The 20,000-nt window shown below is 46.3% G+C and overlaps 1 protein-coding gene across 3 annotated transcripts in view; it reads right to left on the bottom strand.

Moving 5' to 3' along the window:
* stard13a (StAR related lipid transfer domain containing 13a) overlaps positions 1–20,000 on the bottom strand; it is a 59,550-nt gene that overhangs the window by 29,619 nt on the left and 9,931 nt on the right. Inside the window, exon 1 of one of the 3 annotated variants that reach the window (XM_063203095.1) lies at positions 18,182–18,915. The exons of 1 other annotated variant lie outside the window; for it this stretch is intronic. In XM_063203095.1, the coding sequence (XP_063059165.1) occupies positions 18,182–18,425 (244 nt within the window). In that variant the 5' untranslated portion in view covers positions 18,426–18,915. Of the gene's footprint in view, positions 1–10,945; positions 11,169–18,181; positions 18,916–20,000 lie in introns of those variants that run through there. One more of the 3 variants, XM_063203097.1, reaches the window with a different exon arrangement.

Below are 20,000 nucleotides of genomic sequence, written 5' to 3'. Positions count from 1 at the left end.
CACGAACAGTAACAATAAGTGTAACAATCAGCCTGAGAGCAGCTGTGTGATTGAAATGTCAGAGTGTACTTAGATGACGTATGAATTTTTCAATGCAAATCCCAGGAATTGCTGCCATGAATATTTTTAAAAATGGGGTTGATGACGTACATTTTTAGAACATCTCTATAGAACAAATGAGATAAGTACAAGATGATATTACAAAAAAACCAGTAGCAAATTTTACTTCTCTTTTCTGTACCTTCCATTCAACCATGAGTGGCTGGCTCTGGCAGCCAACAGTAGGAACTAAATAACTAAAGATATTGTTTGGTTTGGGGGGGTGAGAGGTGAAAATAAGTTCAAAAATGTAAAGCATCCAATACGGCAAAAAATAATCCGAATTTTTTTTTTTGACAAAAAATAAAACGGAATTTGAGAAAAATTACAACGGATTTCATACTAAGTATATCAACTGCCCTAAAATAAATCATGCTTTGCCTTTGACTATGCAAGGGGTAAGAGTAATACGGCAGTGGGTTTCATAACAGTGCTGCTGTCACAAAACAAGTCTACCAGCTATGGTCCTTACCACCTTGTCACTAGTCCAAGTTCTCTCAGGTTCGTTCCTCACCAGAGAACAATTTGCCTACAGGCACTTGTCAAAAATGTACAGTACAATTAATCACTGTTTCTTCACTATGTACTGTACATATTTATGCTTTGTTTGTTCCTTCACTAGTAGGTTTAAGTACAAATACCTCTGGGGGAAATGAGATATACCTTGATATACCATCTCATCTGCAGTCTTTACTTAACCCCTTAGCATAGAGCCTATGTTATAACCTTACTCTCACCAAAATTGTAATGGTTATGTCTTAATCTGTAACTTAAGGCTCTCGGCACTGTCGTAACAATGTTGTTATGACGTACTTGAGTATTTTCAACGAATAGTGAATAGGCCCGCCGGCGACCCCATCTGCAGAAAGAGGCTACGTCACCAATGTTAAGACTGTGACTGCCACTGCTTTTGGCTCAATGACACTAAACATCACTGTCACAATTAAATGTACTTGTGAGTAGAAAAAGCCCTGTCAAAAGCCCTGTCAATAGAAATCTATTAGTATCTATTTCTCCATGTAGCTTGCTGATTTTTGTCCATAAAAAATAACTGTGCCTTCATAGTGACCCTCCCTGTGTTTGTTATTGTCTCCACATCCAGATGTCATCCCTACAGATCATGCAATCACTACAGCTAGGCTTGTCAAAGTTGTTGTCAGCTTCAGCTGTGGGGACATAAAAACATGGCATGACGACGGTAACAATGATAACCTTGGCTTGATGAACTGCAGACCACCCGTTTACACGCACACACGCATCTCTCTCTCTCTTGCACATGCACATGCTCACACACACACACACACACACTACTTTTCAGCTCCATTACTCTCTCAAAGGCAGGCAAAGATGCCATCATATCTGACAAATAAAATACCCTGCTCTCTTGTTGGCACAATGCCTCCTCTCCTCTCTTCTCCTCTCCTCTCTGCATCCTCTCCTCTCCTTCCCTCTCTTTTGTTTCTCTGAGGAAAAGCAGAATGAAATAATGTGTCAGTCCCTCTGCCATCCGCCTATACCAGCACAGTCAGCTGGGGACAATTCCAGCAGACGCTGGAACAGACTCCCACAATGCACTGCATGGGCAGCGAGCTGTCAGAAGCACTCAGTGGCACAGGCACAGGCACGTGGCAATGATTAGAGTGACATTAGGGGAGGAGGGTATTACCTTTAGGGGGGGAAACCTCTTCTTCCTGTTCCTCTCTGTTGCTACTACCCCGCCCTCCACCCTCTTCACCACTTCCATCAGCTCTCGGTTTGCCATATGTGACTGATATGTGACTGATGATTTCCAGTCGAAAAAAGGCTCAAAACTCGCCTGGAGGCACTAAATCCCCCCTGAATATTCTCTTGATTTTTATTTTTATATCATTAATCTTCAGAAAAACATTTTTTTACCCACAGACAGTCATTCTAAACAGCCCAATTGTAGGGGAAACCGCCCAATCTGGCAACACTGCCCCAGTCCCTGTGCTCCCCCCTGTCATCTCCCCCCACAAGTCATTACTGTAACTGGGAGAGGGTGAAAACCTCTTCTTCCTGCCCCTCTTGTTTTGCTGGAGTACTGTGCTGCTGGCTGCCCAATCCACCCTCATCCCCTGTCCCATGTCCTGGTCCTATGTCTCCCTGTTTACCCGACCGTCCTCCCCCTTCCAGAAGACGTTCAATCGTAGTCTCCTCTCTGACACGAAACCAAGCGTCATTTCCGATCGTAAACCAGGCAGGCAGCCACGACGACCACCGCACTCCATTACTTTCTTCCCGTTCCCGTGCCGGGACTGATAACCATTACGCCCTTCAGCGGCCAGCTGGCAATTAAGCCTAATGAATCACGCCAGAGGCTGACGACATCCTAAAAGCCACGTTCACTCACCCCTCACCCACAACAACCACAACGAGCCCCCCCCCTCCTCCACCACTACCACCATGGGTACCAGTGGTGTAGTCTACTTTTTTTAAATGGGTATACTGTATATTTGAGCATTTTTCGAAGTGGGTATACTGTATATATTTGCGCGTATACCTGCGTTCTACATAGACTACACAACTGATGGGTACATGGGTACATGCTGGAATAGTCATTGAAAAGTTAACTACCATAGTACTACACTGCTTTGACATACAGTGACACAGGGCCTTTAGTAATAATGCACTATGACTTGGTAATTGCCAGCAAATTTATAACGGCGTGTCCTAATGGGTTACTGCAATTTAATGCAGAGGAGAGTGATGGCATCCTGATGGCCACCTTCACTCGCCCTCCTCTCTCCAGCTTTTCTCACGCCATACCTCATCCACAACCCGCACAAACCTATACCCATCCACCTCCAAACCTCCACAAATAACCAGCTCCACCCTACTCTGCCACCTTCTCCCTACCACCCTGTCCCACACCCACAACAGCTGCCCCCCTCCCCCTCCCACCATCTCCACTTCAACTCACAAACCCGTTCATTAGAGCTGCACAATTATGCAGCGATTATTAATTAACGATTATTAATTACTGAACAACAATTAACAACGTGAATTTTATTTTAAATCATGAAATGACACAACTAGGAATGAATTATTTAAGGGATCAACAAAATAAAACTGAATTGTAAATCATGATGTAGAGGCCATTAGCATGAAACTACAGATTTTTGGCCAGAGACGCCAGCCTGTAAGCATGTTCTGGCTTCAAGGACGCTCAAAGGCAGATCGCCATTGCCAAGATTAAATCACGATTGACATCACGATTTCGATATCACGATTAAATCACAATTTTTGATCAATTATGATAAATCGTGCAGCCCTACCATTCAATCACCGCACAAATCACTTCCACCTCCACCCCACAACAGAGGAGACTGATTACATTACATTACACTTGGCTGATGCTTTTATTATCCAAAGCGACTTACAAGTATTTAGGCACAGGGGGTATTGGTTACAGTCCCTAGAGCAATGTGGGGTTAGGTGGCTTGCTCAAGGGCACTTCAGCCATGGATGAAGGTGCCGGTAAGTATGGGATTTGAACCTGCAACCCTATGATCTAAAGGCCAGCACTCTAACCATTGAGCCATGACTGCCCATGACTGATGGCATCCTGAATTCCATCTTCTGTCACCCTCTTCCCTCCACTTTCTCCACCCCACCCCACTCCCGCCTGCATTGCCACCATCTTCACTGCAACCCACGTGCACATCCACTCCAACTCTTCACAAATCACCGCCTCCACCCCCCCTCTGCTTCCAATTTGTGCTTTGCCAACACACAGTAGGAGGTGGGCTGACTGGCTTGAGAAGGGAAGGAGTGAGATGAGGGTTGGTGCGTGGGCTTGGGGGTGGGGGGCGGTGGTGTAGGGGCAGGGCCACTGACAGCTTTCGCCAGGCCCGGGACAAAGTGATCTGAAAGCCCCCCCCCCCCCCCCCCAATACATACAATATAATGAGGACTCAATTCTGCCCCACCCCCCCTCATCTCCTTGTGCCTGTGACAACTGACCCCTTTGCCCCACCCTGTCGGCTTCCCTGGGTGAGTGTGAAGGGCATTCCTTCTCTCTCCTGCCTAAAAAAAAAAACCCCAGCATGCAGTTTGACAGGGGCAATTCTTGGGGGTTACAGGCTGCGGGTTTGGATGGGAGGAATGGAGGAGTGGTGCTGGAGAGAGGATGAGAGACGAGATGGGAAGAGGGGAGGGGATACGGTATGAGGAGGGGTGTGGTGTGGTGTGGGACGACCCCTGGGAGCCTTTTTTTTCTCACAGCACATTAAACAGGCTCCATCTGGAGTTCTCCAAAAGAGCAGGAGGGAGGGAGGGAGGGAGCCAAGCAGAGCAGAGTGCATCATAGCACACGACAGTAACACAGAGCTCAGCACAGCATAGCACACTGCACCCCAGCACAACATAACATGACATACTGTACCATTACTTTACACTTAGCTGACGCCTTTTTATTCAAAGCCACTTACAGCTATTTTACAGGGTATTGGTTACAGTCCCTGGAGCAGGGTGGGTTTAGGTGTCTTGCTCAAGGACACTTCAGCCATGGAGGGTGGTAGGGAGTGGAAGGGGGGGGTGATTCAAACCTGCAACCCTCTGATCTTAAGTCCATGTCCTTAACCATTAGGTCATGGCTGCACAGCCCAGCTCAGCACAGAATAGCTCAGCTCAGCTCAGCACAGCACAGCACAGTATAGCTCAGCACAGCACAGCCCACTACAGCACAACACAGCTCAGCTCAGCTCAGTTCAGCACAGCACAGCACAGCACAGCACAGCACAGCACAGCACAGCACAGCACAGCACAGCACAGCACATCACAGTCTCTGGCCATTGGCACTGCTGTGTTGTGCTGTGCTGTGCTGTGCAGTGCTGTGCTGTGCCAATAGGCGTCGTTGAGTCACTATGCCCTCCTCCGGTGCCGTGGGAATAATGGCACTCCCCATCCCTCCACCCCTGCACCCCTGCCCAATCAATCCCCCTAACACACACACACACACACACACACACACACACACACACACACACACACGCACGCACGCACGCACGCACGCACGCACGCACGCACGCACGCACGCACGCACGCACGCACACACACACACACACACACAAACACACACACACACACACACACGCACGCATGCACACGCACACACAAACACCAATATCCTGTACCACCACCATCACCACCACAACACACACCTTCCACCCTTTTCATTGTCTTCCTGAAACCCATGTACAGTTTAATTAACACAGAAACCCCCCTGGTAGGCTATATGGCTCAGAGAGGTGACTTCAGACCCCACACCTCTAAGCAGAACTATCCCATTCAGTACAGAGGAGAAAGGGAGACCAGTGAAAAGCTGCACGCAGGGGCGTTGTGGCGCAACGTTTGGGCTTTCATGCCCGCCCCATGGGGACCATGGTTCGAGTCCGAACAGGGTCATTTCCTAATCCTCCCCCATCTCTTTCTCCCACTCATTTCCTGTCAGCATCTCATACTATCCTGTCAATAAAGGCATAATAAGCCACTAAAAAAATAAAAATAAAAGCTGCATGCACGTCCTCACTACAAGGTGCCACTTGCCTAATCCTTCCTTCATCCAGAGGGTCCCCCCCCCCTTCCACGTGCACACACACACGCACACACACACACGTACAAACACGCACGCAGGCATACATACATACATACACACACCACATTCCTTCCTCCTGCTCTCCACGCTCCCCATCTATGTAATCATGACCCCCCTCCTTTCATCACCATGCCCCCCACCTTCTCTACCCCTTCCCACTGTTCTAGTACCCACCCCTGTCGCCATGCCTCCAACCACCATATGCAACCATGCCACCCCTTCCCTTCTGTTCTGCACCCCCCTCTTCTCTTCATGCTATACCCCACCCCCTCCACGACCGTCCCCACCCCCCAGCAGGCCACTGTGCCACCTTCCCAGCATTCCTGGCAGCTGTGGCTGCTGTGATGTGACAACAGGCAATGCGCCATGCCCTCTAGTCCCAGTGGGAAACCGCCCTCCCAGCGGGCAGAGGCACTAAAGGTGTTTGAAAGGCAGGCGGGCAGAGGGCGAAATCAAAAGCATTTTTCAACAACACAGAGCAAAAGAGAAAAGGAGAGCAGGAAAGGTTGTGAGAGGAAGTGAGAGAGAGAGAGAGGGAGAGAGAGAGAGAGAGAGAGAGAGAGAGAGAGAGAGAGAGAGAGAGAGAGAGAGACAGTGGGGTGGCTTTCTCTCTTACATAAGCTTCACTCCGGTCCGTGTCCTCAAAAGTCACCAAACAAGAAGAAAGACAAAAACCCTCTCTTTCTTTCTATGATGAAATTTTCCTTTCCCGTTCATTCCTCCCTGTCAATTCACAATACTTCTCAGGTCTTTTATTTGCTTCCGCCTCCTTTTCCTCCTCCTCTCCTTTCTTCTCCTTTCATTGAAACTTAACTCTCTCTCTCTCTCTCTCTCTCTCTCTCTCTCTCTCTCTCTCTCTCTCTCTCTCTCTCTCTCTCTCTCTCTCTCTCTCTCACTCTCTCTCTCTCTCTTCCTCCCATTCCAAATGCTCTTATATTACCTGCCTGGTTCCTTTGAGCTGACGCCAGCGCCATGCCGCAAGCTGGGCCCTGAGTTGGCCGGGAAGGGAAGAGGGGGACTCCAAGGGCCTCAAAGGGCCCCTGTCACTAAGCCACTTCCTGCCCCCTTCTTCTGAATCTCCAGCCAGCTTCCAACCTCCCAGCCTCCAGCCTCCAGCCAGGAATTAATATACTCAGCCCTGGGAGACTAAGAGCTAAGGCTTCCTGTGCTAAATTGGAAGATAACAGGACTGACTGGCTGCTAGCTGGCTGACTGGCTGTGTCCGAACCGGAACTTAAAAAAAAAACAAAAAAAAAACAAGCAGGGCCTTCAAAGAAAAAGTGTGGTGGTAAAAAAAAGGCCTGTATGGATGTGAGAGTATTGAATGGATGCTTCCTGAGTAGGGGATGCAATATACAGTATATACTAGCCTTTGAAGATTTCAGCCAATTTTGAAGGAAGCGTAATAGATGCTGGCTTCCTCAGTCACCCTCATCGGATGACATTCTGTCGAACAAGGAAGTCAGCTGTGGGCACCACTGTTCAGTCAGGCCATGTAAAGTGGAGGTTCAAATCAACCCCTTTCCCTAGGGAATGAATATGGATTTTTGTAAAAAGTCTGTGAAAAAAACCTTACCAATAGATTTTGTTACCATGAATTAAATAAATAAATAAATGCTGAGGTGTTTCAAGACACTTGTGAACCCGTCGTAAAAAAAAGATTAATAAGAAAGTAGTTTATAAAAAAAATCCATATATTTCCTTAACTATTTGATGCCTGCTTAAATCAAGGAAGCAACCATCTTGTTTCAGAGAGCCACTGGTAGTGTCACATCAGAGTTTCTAAGGCATGAGGGTGGGGAACACATATTCTGAAATGGACATCATAAAGAGTCCCGTCCTCGATTTCTGCTTGTAGCCTTACGTTTCACTGGCATCCTGCCTCCATGGAGAAAACAATACAATTTCTCCACTACCAGTTTATAGGCATAACAGCTTTTGATGGACTTTTCAACATTAAAATTGCAAATTAGAAAATGACCATTGAATTGCGCTTTTGCAAGATACTGTACTGAATTAAACTTCTATCGTCAATCACGAGGCCACAGGCAAAAGGGAGCATGGAAGTTTGTATAAAGGAATGTACTTCCATGTGCTTTTGTGTACTTCCTTCCTCCCATGTTTTCACTTTTTCATGGTGTTCCTTTGCAAAACATTTCAAATCTGTAGCCCCTTAATGCAAACTGTTCCACCAGTGGAATGCTGTAATAGTCACTAAAAAACATTGCTACCGTAGTACTTTGTACACAGTAAATGGTGTGGTGTTAATTCAACACTTACAGAGTTCATTTAAGTCCAAATGGACTCAAATGAACTCTCTAAGTGTTAAATGAGCACTGCAGAATTTACTGTGTACTACACCACTAGGACAGTACACATGGCCTTTACTTTGTAGAAATACACTATGGTCATTGCCATTCGGGTAACAGCTAATGTATAACAGGGGCCATGTCTTGATGGGCTAACACACCACAAATTCTTTCTTTCATCTTACTTCAAGCTTCAGCTCTCATTTAACATGAATCCTTTACAAACATTTAAAAGCTCTTTAACACTCCCAAAATTCAAACTGCTGTCGTCTGACAAATCCTATTAGTGAAGATCAAAAACAAACCGGGAGCTTATTATCAGGAACAGCCAAAACAAACCACCTCCCGCTATCCGCAGTCTTAATAGCTTCTCATGTACGTGACCTGGGCCGTACTCGGGTCAGCTATGTGTGCATAAACAGAGGAGAATATGAGGGTATCGTTTTGGGATTGCGACTGTATTAGAAAGACGGGACAGTGGCAGTTTTTAACAGGGGTGCTGTAAAACATTTTTTTTTTAAATCACAAACTGGGGGTTGCAGTCCACGACTCGAGGAAGCATGCCGGTTGGAAGGGGGTCACATAGAGAAGGGACTGTTTTCATAAAACCTTGAATATGCTTTTACAAGACGTAGCCAGGACAAAAGATCGAAATAGACTATTAACATTTCACAATGTTGGAGGAACAACAACGGAGGCCATTCAAGTAACATATGAGCAATAACAAAGAGTAGTGAATAATAAATGGGAGATTGGACACGGTACATGATGTGGCTCCCACAGAAGGAACTCAATGGGGGTGGAAAATAACTCGCGATTGTTGTCAGAACTACAGACGGCCCTTTGGATCGGAATCATAAACATCTCCGCTGAATCACTTGGCAGCACGTGTACTGCTGGTAACACACACACACGCGCGCACGCGCACGCGCACGCACACACACACACGCAAGCACACACGCAAGCACACACGCAGGCACGCAGGCACGCACGGACACACGCACACATACACAAACACACGTACTACACACACACACACACACACACACACACACACACACACACACACACACACACACACACACACACACACACACACACACACACACTCACACATGCACAAACCCACACATCACGCACGCAAGCACGAACGAACGCACGCACGCACACACGCACGCACACACACGCACGCACACACAAACACACACAAACAAGTTCAAGGAACAGATATTTTTTCACAGAAATCTAATTTACTGGAATAAACAGTATCTCGCCCTTCTGTGTGAGCCTCTCAAGGTCAAAATAAACAGCCTGACCCCTGAAGATAAAGATCGGTCAATGGAGGAAACCACTAGTAACCACAAGAGGGTCATCGCATGACATGGCATGTCGCTTACCACTTGGATATGAAATGCAAACTGCAACCCCCCCCCCCAAAATGTCTGTGACAAGGGACACCTGGGTATTCCCTCGCCGGCATTGATTACACACACACACACACACACACACACACACACACACACACACACACACACACACACACACACACACACACACACACACACACACACACACACACACACACACACACACACACACACACACACACACACACACACCTTCATTATGACATCGCACATTGCCTGTAATGCAAAACACAATTATCCTCTCTTCAACCTACTCAGAAATGAGAAATGAGTGCTTTCAGAACTTCCATAAGCAATTAAAATTCTATAGGACATTATAATGACGTATCCAAGTCGGTACCCCTTATGAATTATGAAATGTCCGCGTTCCACCCAGTGCCTATCCCAAACTCAGCTGGCGGTGACAGGGGACACCTGGATGTCCCCATAGCCTCGCCAGCTTTGCTCCCTTCCTCTTTCTCTTTCTCTTTCTCTCTCTCCCCCCCCCTCTCTCTCTCTCCCTCTCATCACACACACAGTATGCTTGATGCTCAACTGACGGACGAGCTAACTGCATGAGACAGTCCATGTGGAGAGAGAGAGAGAGAGAGAGAGAGAGAGAGAGAGAGAGAGAGAGAGAGAGAGAGAGAGAGAGAGAGAGAGAGAGAGAGAGAGAGACCCAGAGAGCCATCCAGCCATCCCTCGTTGCTGCTTCTCATCCACATAAACAATCACACACTCTTTGGACCGGGGCCACTTTCCCACACATGCTAAAGTGCTTTGACATCCGTTTTTGGGAAGAGGGAATCATTGACTGTTGACTTGACTCTCCAGTACCCCCTCCTCCTCCCCTCCTTCTCCTCCCATCTCTCTCTCTGTTCTAAAGAACATAAAACTGAAACGTACAGTATGAAAATATGTTGCGAAATCGAGTGAATAGAGGTCGCTGCTGTGAAGTGCAGTTTTGAGTGAAACTATTTCTTTTCTTTAAATTACAGTAAATGATGCAGAACAAAATGAAGCACAGAATGTTGTAGCACTATGACAAATCAGCATCCTGATCTTTGATGAATAAAGTGGAATTTGCCATGAAAAAGAGTTATTTCAGATAGTATGTCTGATATTTCAGATAGAAAAAAACGCTTACTTCAGTCATTCAATCACTTGCTTGACCATTACTTCACATATTTTGAGGGATATTACTTCAGCTCCTAACACATGTAACTACAGTATATGGACTAGTTAAGTAAAACGCAAATATGTAATACATTCTTCAATTCCAATGACTGGTTTTCAATAAAGTTAACCCTTTGATGAGTAAGGATTTTCCCCAGTTTTTCTAGAATTTCACCTGAACACTCTACAGTTCCCATAGAACTCTGTGTTAAAAACCTGCAAAGTCCTTGTGACATCATAATGAGAACCCAAAATTCTGGCAAAATTCTAATCACATATTTGTGATGGCACTCCTCAAATCCATAACACAATGCAAAGACATAGAAAGGGGCTCATACCTGCAGGCATATATGGACCACCGATGTGCCGCCTCTTACGATCTGAGTACGCAGCGCTATGCAGCTGCCTGCCCTCTTCTTTCATTCCCTTTCTCAGCCTCTTAATGGTCCCCTCTTTCTCTCCCTCTCCCTCTCCCTCTCTCTCGCTCCCTGGTTATGGCAATATATTTCCTGCCTCCACTCCTTGCTTCTCTCTCTCTCTCTCTCTCTCTCTCTCTCTCTCTCTCTCTCTCTCTCTCTCTCTCTCTCTCTCTCTCTCTCTCTCTCTCTCCCTTCGCCTTTCCATCTGTCTCTCCCACTCTGTCTTTCTCCCTCTCTCTCTGCCCTTTCTGCATTTCCTCCATGTCCTCTTTTCCCTCCTTCTGTCTTCCCACCATGTCCCCAGCTCCTCCTCTGCCTGCACAGCTGGATCATGTATGTAATGGTGAGCTCGCTAGCTAGCTGGCGTTCACCACCACACCCCAAAACCAGACCACTCCAACCCATCCCATCCCCCCATTCCTTGTCCCATCTCAATGCAACTACAATCCACCACATCGCGCCCCACCACTCTACACCACCTCATCCCATCTCAAACCCCCATCCGAACCCAACCCATCCCCCCATTCCTTGTCCCATCCCAATGCAACTCCACTACCACAACAACCCACAACAATCCACCACATCCCACCACATCACGTCCCACCACTCCACGCCACCTCAGCCCATCTCAACCCTCATCCGAACCCAACTACCACCACATCCCACAACAATCCACCCGGAACGTCACCCCACCCCATCCCATCCCAACTAGCTGAACATGCCACAACAATCCATCACACCTCACCCCATCACCCCAACATCCAAGGCCACAACGCCCCACAACAAACTACCCTATACCCCACCCCCATCCCATCCCATCCCAAGACAACCCAAGTCCCACCACATCCCACAACATCCAAGGCCACCCCACTCCATCTCATCCATGCCACCGCATCCTCAACCCATGCCATCACATTCCATCTTGCCACCCCGACTCTCGTCCCATCCCCATCTAACCACAACCCTTCAGACCACACCGAATCCCATCACAGCACCACCCCAAAATGCCAGCTCACCCCATTGTACCTCGTCTCCTCACCCCATTTCCCCCATCATCACACCCCATCTCATCTCTACTCTGCTCTTTTCCTCTGACGACTATTGCCTCACGCGCATCTCTCAACACCCCCCGCCCTTCCCTTTTTTCGTCCTCCGTTTCCTTTCTCCTCCCAGCTCTGTCTTCCCTTCCCACCTACTTTTTGTATCTCTGTATCTCTCCCCATCTCTCTCCTTCTCCATCCCCCTTTTTCCCAAGGATAAATAGAAATCCACAGACAACATTAATGGCTAACAAAGGTGCGTATTCAGCAAACAGATCAACTAACACAACATCAACAGACTTACAGTATTACTCAAAACATTACATGTTACTTTTTATCCGAAGCAGCTACAATCATCTTTCAACACTTCTGCATGTGAGACAGACACAGCATGGTGACACTGGTGCTAAAAAAACACCATATGAAAGACACACACACACATACACACAGACACACACAGACACACAGACACAGACACAGACACGCACACACACACACACACACACACACACACACACACACACACACACACACACACACACACACACACACACACACACACACACACACACACACACACACACACACACACACACTCATCTGTGTGTGTGTGTGTGTGTGTGTGTGTGTGTGTGTGTGTGTGTGTGTGTGTGTGTGTGTGTGTGTGTGTGATGTGCATCGTGCATCGTGCATGTACAGAGGTTGACTGACAAAAATGCTAAAACACGAGACAAAAACCTCACTTGTGACTTGAAGGGTTTGCCAGCCACAGCAGACAGGCGTCAGGGAAGAAACAAACAAGCCCCCATTTAACTGTAAGCTTACGCCTTCTCCTTCTCCAGTTGGATAACACCAACGCCAGCTAAAACCTTGCCAGTGTCCCCATGGTGAGTGACAACAATTCAGGCCCTGGATAAAGAACCTCCAAGCTCAATAAAAGCCACAAGTCACCACTTAATTAACAGCTTGACAGGCCAAACATAGTGCCAAACTGCTGAAGGTCAGCTGAAGAATGAAAAAAAAAACACATGCAATTTTTTTGCCCCCTGGTCAGTGCAGTGCTATACCAGCTGCCCACCAACAGGGGGAGGTGGAGTGCAATGAGCAGCTGCAGAGAGCCAGCTATTTGTCATCATGATCCAGAGGGCAACATTTCACCTCAGCTTATCTTCAGACGTTCCAGGTCTTCAGCGGTGTGAACAAATCACTCCGCCGCCTCACCTTAAAGTGACAACACAGGCTGCTTAGATTACTGTTATCACCGAGCCAAACACTGTAATTCCTTCAGGACAGGAACATCCAGAAAGTTCCTGTTCCTTGTTTTTTTTTATTATCATCCACCTCTTCTTCTTTTCTTCTACTGACTGACAGACAGAGGCAGTAATGCGATGTAAGATGGATAGAGTTGGCAAGTGATGGTGGAGCGTGTCAGCTCTAAGCTAAATCAACAAAGAGGTGCGTCGGTGCGATGAGAGATATTGCATTAGCTAATCAGAAACAAAGCATGGCCTATCCCTAAGACACGTACAGTTGAGCAAGAGTCTGCATGCCAAAGCTGGTCAAGAATCTGTGATATGTCAGGCTCATTGCTTAATACTATCCACACATAGATATAGGTCTGTCAGCATTTGCAAGAGCAATGAATGGTTGTAATGAATCCAACTTTATTCTCTTTTTCCTCACATTCAACAGGAGGCGTTTACAGAAGAGTCCTAAAAGTGCATACTGTAAGCTAACTCTGTTAAAGACAAAAAGCAGACAAAAAAACAGAACAAATGAACGTCTCATACATGTGTTCTCAATGCTGTCTAGCTTTTCTTCTGTACTAGATGCAACAGCAATCATTCTCATATGCAAAGATACATATTGGGATCAAGGGAGGGAGGGGGAGAGAGAGAGAGAGAGAGAGAGAGAGAGAGAGAGAGAGAGAGAGAGAAAAAAAAAAAAGAGAGAGAGAGAGAGAGAGAGAGAGAGAGAGAGAGAGAGAGAGAGAGAGAGAGAGAGAGAGAGAGAGAGAGAGATTTATTGCTCTGTTGTGGTGTACTATATGCCAAAATGTATATACTGTATGTTTGCACAGTACACTTGGGTTTCTTATTCCATTATTCCCACATGCATTGTATAACTGTTTTTGCAAAACAAATATCTCGTGCCAATAAAAGCTCCCTCTTTTATGAATTTGAGAGAGAGAGAGAGAGAGATAAAGACAGAGAGAGAGAGTGATAGAGAGAGAGGCAAAAGAGAACAAGTGAGCCAAGTTCCCTCTTTTATGAATTCGAGAGAGAGAGAGAGAGAGAGAGAGAGAGAGAGAGAGAGAGAGAGAGAGAGAGAGAGAGAGAGAGAGAGACGCACAAAAGAGAGCAAGAGAGGGAATGAGAGGGAATGAAAGTCAGCGGCACAGTGCCATGACAAAAATGTGAAATAATCTTCGGTATGCCTTTGACTTGAATTGACTCCATCCATAACTCTCCCGCCCGCAGTCATATTTGCCAGACAGATGTTTTGTGAGTGAGTGAGTGGTGGCCTCATTGCCCCTCCTATCCAGGACGAATGATGTTTGGTTTGCATGGCCCTGAACCCAGAGGATGACACTGAGTGACACATATCCAGCGTAATGCGTTTCCAGCACTTAACTACAGTCAGAGGCGGACTTTTCATTAGGCAAACCTAGGCAATTGCCTAGGGCCCTGACTAAATCTATCCACCATAGGGGCCCCCAACTGTCACATAATTTGCGGTAAACAAACAAAAAAGTAGCCTTTATCACTTATGCACTCATCGTATCTAATCGAAGATACAGCATATACAGTATGAGACAAAACACCGAAATAGCACCAAAATACACAATTGTATGTCTTTATAATGACGTTTGAGGGCCCCATGTTGATGTTTCGCCTAGGTTCCCGCATTGGCTAGATCCGCCCCTAACTACAGTACTAAGCCTGGAGCCACAGAGTTTTCTTTGGTGCTGCAAACTCGTGATACCACAGACCAAAAAAGAGAGTCTATTCCAGACACAGTTCCAATATAGAATATCATTCAGTGGAGATCAAATTCCACATGGAAATGAAAATGATTTGTTGCACTGTAAGTGATACATTGTGGCCAATGTGATGCTTTTGTTTGTTGCTAGCTGGAATGCACTCTCAGATGCTCCTCAGCAGAGGAAACATGAGACACTTGAACAACGGACAGTTAGCAGCCGACAGAGAGGCACAAGCAGGTCAGCTGTCCCGGGCCCAGGGAGAAGAGGGGCCCAGAATTAGGTCATCATTACACTGTACGTTTTGAGAAGGGGGGCGTTTCAGATGTATTTGTCCTGGGCCTGGCAATAGCTGTCAGCGGCCCTCGTAGTTAGCAACAGGAAACCTACACTTTTGCAGCATACAGTAGCAGAACATATCAGCAGAACACCCAAACATTCTCAGGACACCCAAACATTCTCACAACGTCCAAACATTGTAAGACACGTGAGCTCTATCTCTGTCTGAATGTTGTCTTTACGTACTGTGTAGCATTTGAAATTAGGGAGTGGATCTCTCATTGACTGAGCAGAGGGGGAGTGAAGGGGACAAATAAACAGATCTACGGGTTGCTATGGCAATTACACAAGGAAGTGGGGAGGGTGGAGTTCTCGGCTTGCTCAATCTGACACAAGGAAATACATGTATCTTGGAGACATTCCTGTAGAAACACCATTGCCTTATCATGTTAATGGTACGTCGGAGGATGCTTTTAGTCATGCATGACGCAGGCAAAGCTGAAGCTTCATGTTCATAAATGTGACATGCAATGTAAACTTTCTGAGGTATTAGAGGACTCAGAGGTTAAATGTAACAGAATAGATGGCAGAATGGTTACATGCCGCTATTCAGACATCGATGTCTGAATACTGGCACATTTCCCAAAGAAATCTGCCATTTCTGTGGTTTGTGCTACGTTGCTCTGATTTTTTTAGTTTAGGGAGAGTGCATGCAGTTACCCTTACCCTAACCCTAACCCTAACCCTGACCCTGACCCTAACCCTAACCCTATGGCATATCTGGTGTCTGAATAGCAGTATGTCTGAATAGCAGTATGTCTGAATAGCGCGTGCCCCCCGGCAGGACAGGGATACATTCTTTCATCCTCTTAGGTAACACTTTTCAAATCAATCTTGAATGTACGGAACAAAACGTACTACCATAATGGGAGTCACACAATATCATACATGAACATGTTGCAATGAATTCAGAAGGAATGTTTGTAGTAATGTTGAAACGTAGTTGTAACAAAGTTTTTGTCTTTTTCCAGCGAACAGTGAAACTCGCCAGGTGGAATGTTGGGCACAATGAGATCTACTTCTGCATGTGTGCAAAACTTACATCACCGTATAGGCCTAGGCCATTTATATAATAGTACCTTGTTCACACATTTAAGATGTTGTGGCTTGACCTTGCTCTGTGACTTGGGCCTGGTTTCCTGCTAGGCCGTGTACAACTTGTACAAATGTGCAAATTTACTGCGCTGAGTTCCTAGGGCCATTTACACAACCAGCCTATACTGAGGGGCAAAAAAGACCAGAAGATATCCATGAAAGCATAAAGACGAGCACTCCATCACATATTCAGAGAAGAATGTATTCCCAAGAACTCCCCCAGCTATAGAGTCTCTCTCAGCCAGGCATTACAGGTGAAAAAAAACCTCGCTATGCACTAGCTATGCTCGAACACTATGCGTGGGTAGAGGGCAATGTCAAGATGGGACATGCCTCCGCCTCCACAGCTTCGCCAGCTACATTCTTCCAGACGGTGCAGAGCAGAGCAGAGCAGAGCAGTTAGTTGTTTATTTCTTACAGCCACAGGACATGGGTTTCAAGATACATATCGTACTCGTGAAGTAACACTTAAGTTGTGTTTTAACTACAACCTCCAAAATGGTTTCATTGCTCCATGAACATGGAAGAGGGTAAAAGACACTCTTCATAGTACTTTGTTGTGCTCCATAGTCCTACAACTGTCAGGGCCAAACAGCTCCTGAGTATTTCTGTAGGCCAATGAGTGACAATTCTACCAGTGGTGTAGTCTACTTTTTATGGTGGGTATACTGTATGTTCGAGCATTTTTTGAAGTGGGTATACTGTATATATTTGTGCTATTCAAAACAATGGATCAATCAATATTAAGTGGGTATACTGAAATCCTTGAAGTTTAGAAGTGGGTATACTCTGTATACCCGCGTTCTACATAGACTACACCACTGACTTCTACGGTAGCTACAGACAAAAAAGTATTGATTGTGTGATTTGAAAAATAACATGTGGAGAACATACGTAGATTCACATATTAAAAGCCTCTTCACAGGTGAATGCCAATCATCACAGAGCTTAGTATGCCACGCACCTGTCCAAGCTAGCATCTTGTCTTTGTTTTCTACCGTATATGAGCTTTCTTGTGGAAAGACAGGTCATCAGCAGTAATCAGTACAGTATAATTAGTGATGCTAACTTTGCAGGTGAACATCTGCTGTCATAATGTTGACTGATTCCATGGAAAGACACAAAGTGAAAAAGCCTCGCGAAAATATCTTCACAATTATATGTTTGTGAGGCCAGAGCCTGGAAGATGATCTTCTACAGTAATCAAGATCATAAACAAACCACATGAACCACATGACATATTCAGCATGGAATGTACTACTTTTCATGTCCCCGGTATCAAAGTATCAACACAACCTTGACAGGTAAAGCTGAAAAGCTCAATCTCTGATCTCTTTCTTTGTAATGGTAACACCTCGGCAGGTACAGTTATCACTGGTATGTCTCCTCTCTCACATTTCCATCTCTCTTCCCTCACCATCTTTCTCCCTCTCTCTCTCTCTGTGTAATGACATAATAATAGCCAATCAAAACAACCTCTACAAGTTAAGATGACACACTGTCTTCCTTCTCTTTCTCTCTTTCTACCTCTCTATCTCTCAGTAGTGGTATCATAGTATTAAAAAACAACCTCAACAGATTAAGCAGACAATCTTCGTCTTCTCTCTCTCTCTCTCTCTCTCTCTCTCTCTCTCTCTCTCTCTCTCTCTCTCTCTCTCCCCCATATTCTTCTCCATCACTCCTTCCATCCATCTCTACCTTGCATGATCCTTTTGAGCAGCTGTTGCCGGGCGATGATGCGGGCTAGGCGTAGTCCGGAGCGCCTGCGGTACTGGTTGAGCCTCAGGTAGATCTCCTGGCTCTCCTGCGTCATGCTGCCCAGACACTCACTGTCTATCAAGGCCAAGTCCAGCTCCAAGTCCAGCTCCTGGTCATGGTCCTCCTCATGGTCATGGTCATTGTCATCAAAGACCTCTGGAAACACGTCTGTCACTTCGGTCATCTTGGCTGGCTTGCTGGATACACTGGCTTTGTAGTTGGTACAGTAGCTTTGCTTACTTTGTGCTACTGAACTGTGACAAGGGTCATCGATGCTGTTGAGTTAGCTGACCGACACACGTCACGTTTCCTCGAGACACAATGGTCAATCAGCACAATAACATGGAGACAGTCTCAACTCACTCACTCACTCTCTCTCTCTCTGCCTCTCTTTCTGTTTTTTCTTTCTTGCGTCTAGTGGTCCTGAGCTCCGGGCGGATTTCGTTCCTGCTCGTTCCACACCTGCTATGTGTGATGGGCGCTAGAGATAGCGTAGACACACACCTCAACTACAAATCACTGCTGCGGTTATCTGGAGAGGAGAACGGCCAGTGGGCCCGCCCTCTGTGGTCATGTGACCAACAGCAGGGGTCCAATGAGATTTTGAGTATGCGGCCCTGCTTCATGCTTAGATAGACTCAAACACCCACACCCACACACAGACACACTCAAGATCACACACACACACACACACACACACACACACACACACACACACACACACACACACACACACACACACAGACACACAGAGACACACACACACAGACACACACACACACACACACACACACACACACACACACACACACACACACACACACACACACACACACACACACACACACTAAGGTACTGCGAGCCAAAAAGGAAATTTGTGAGTCAGTAAGTGTGTGTGCGTGTTTGTGTAACCTTTTTCCTAAGTGCTGGGGGGGAAATATACATACCAGCACAGTCCAGGAGAATAGCTGTGGCCTGCGTAATCATACAAAAGACAAAGGGCCGGGTGCGGACATGGAAAAAAACCCTCGAACCAGAGAGAGAGAGAGAGAGAGAGAGAGAGAGAGACAGACAGACAGACAGACAGACAGACAGACAGACAGACAGACAGACAGACAGACAGACAGACAGACAGAGAGACAGAGAGACAGAGAGACAGAGAGACAGAGAGACAGAGACAGAGGCACAGAGCGACAGACAGATAGACATGGACATAGACAGAGAGAGAGAGAGAGAGAGAGAGAGAGAGAGAGAGAGAGAGAGAGAGAGAGAGAGAGAGAGAGAGAGAGAGTGCACGAAAGAGGCAAGGAAGTTGGAGTTGGTCTTATGCCATGGCACCTCGCTACAATAGAATGCTCTCAGGTCTCCAACCATGCACCTTAATCAAACAGATCTGCTGTGACATACTTAGTGAAAATGCTCAGACAAAACACATAAAGCGGCTGAGAAAATGACCTCGACCGTGGAATCCAAAGAATGAAAAGTGCTTAGGTATTATTTTCTCTTTAAGGAGAAACTTTAAACCTTCTCACCCACCTCTGAGGACCTCAAAGGTCCAATAATTGCTTTTGTGGAGTTTTACATTTCTGAAATTCCAAGCACTAGTGTTTCTACACCAACTATCCATGTAGCCTTCCATAGGTTTGGACTCTTTCAGTCAACACCACCACTTGACAGAGGTTGTACGAGGCAGCTTTCACATACATGTCAACTTCTTTATTTTGATTAAGCACAATGTGAAGAACATAAGCCGGGGCAG

This window comes from Engraulis encrasicolus, chromosome 7 (assembly GCF_034702125.1).
Source record: "Engraulis encrasicolus isolate BLACKSEA-1 chromosome 7, IST_EnEncr_1.0, whole genome shotgun sequence".
NCBI classification, from domain to species: Eukaryota; Metazoa; Chordata; class Actinopteri; order Clupeiformes; family Engraulidae; genus Engraulis; species Engraulis encrasicolus.
This window is presented reverse-complemented; position numbering and strand designations above follow the sequence as displayed.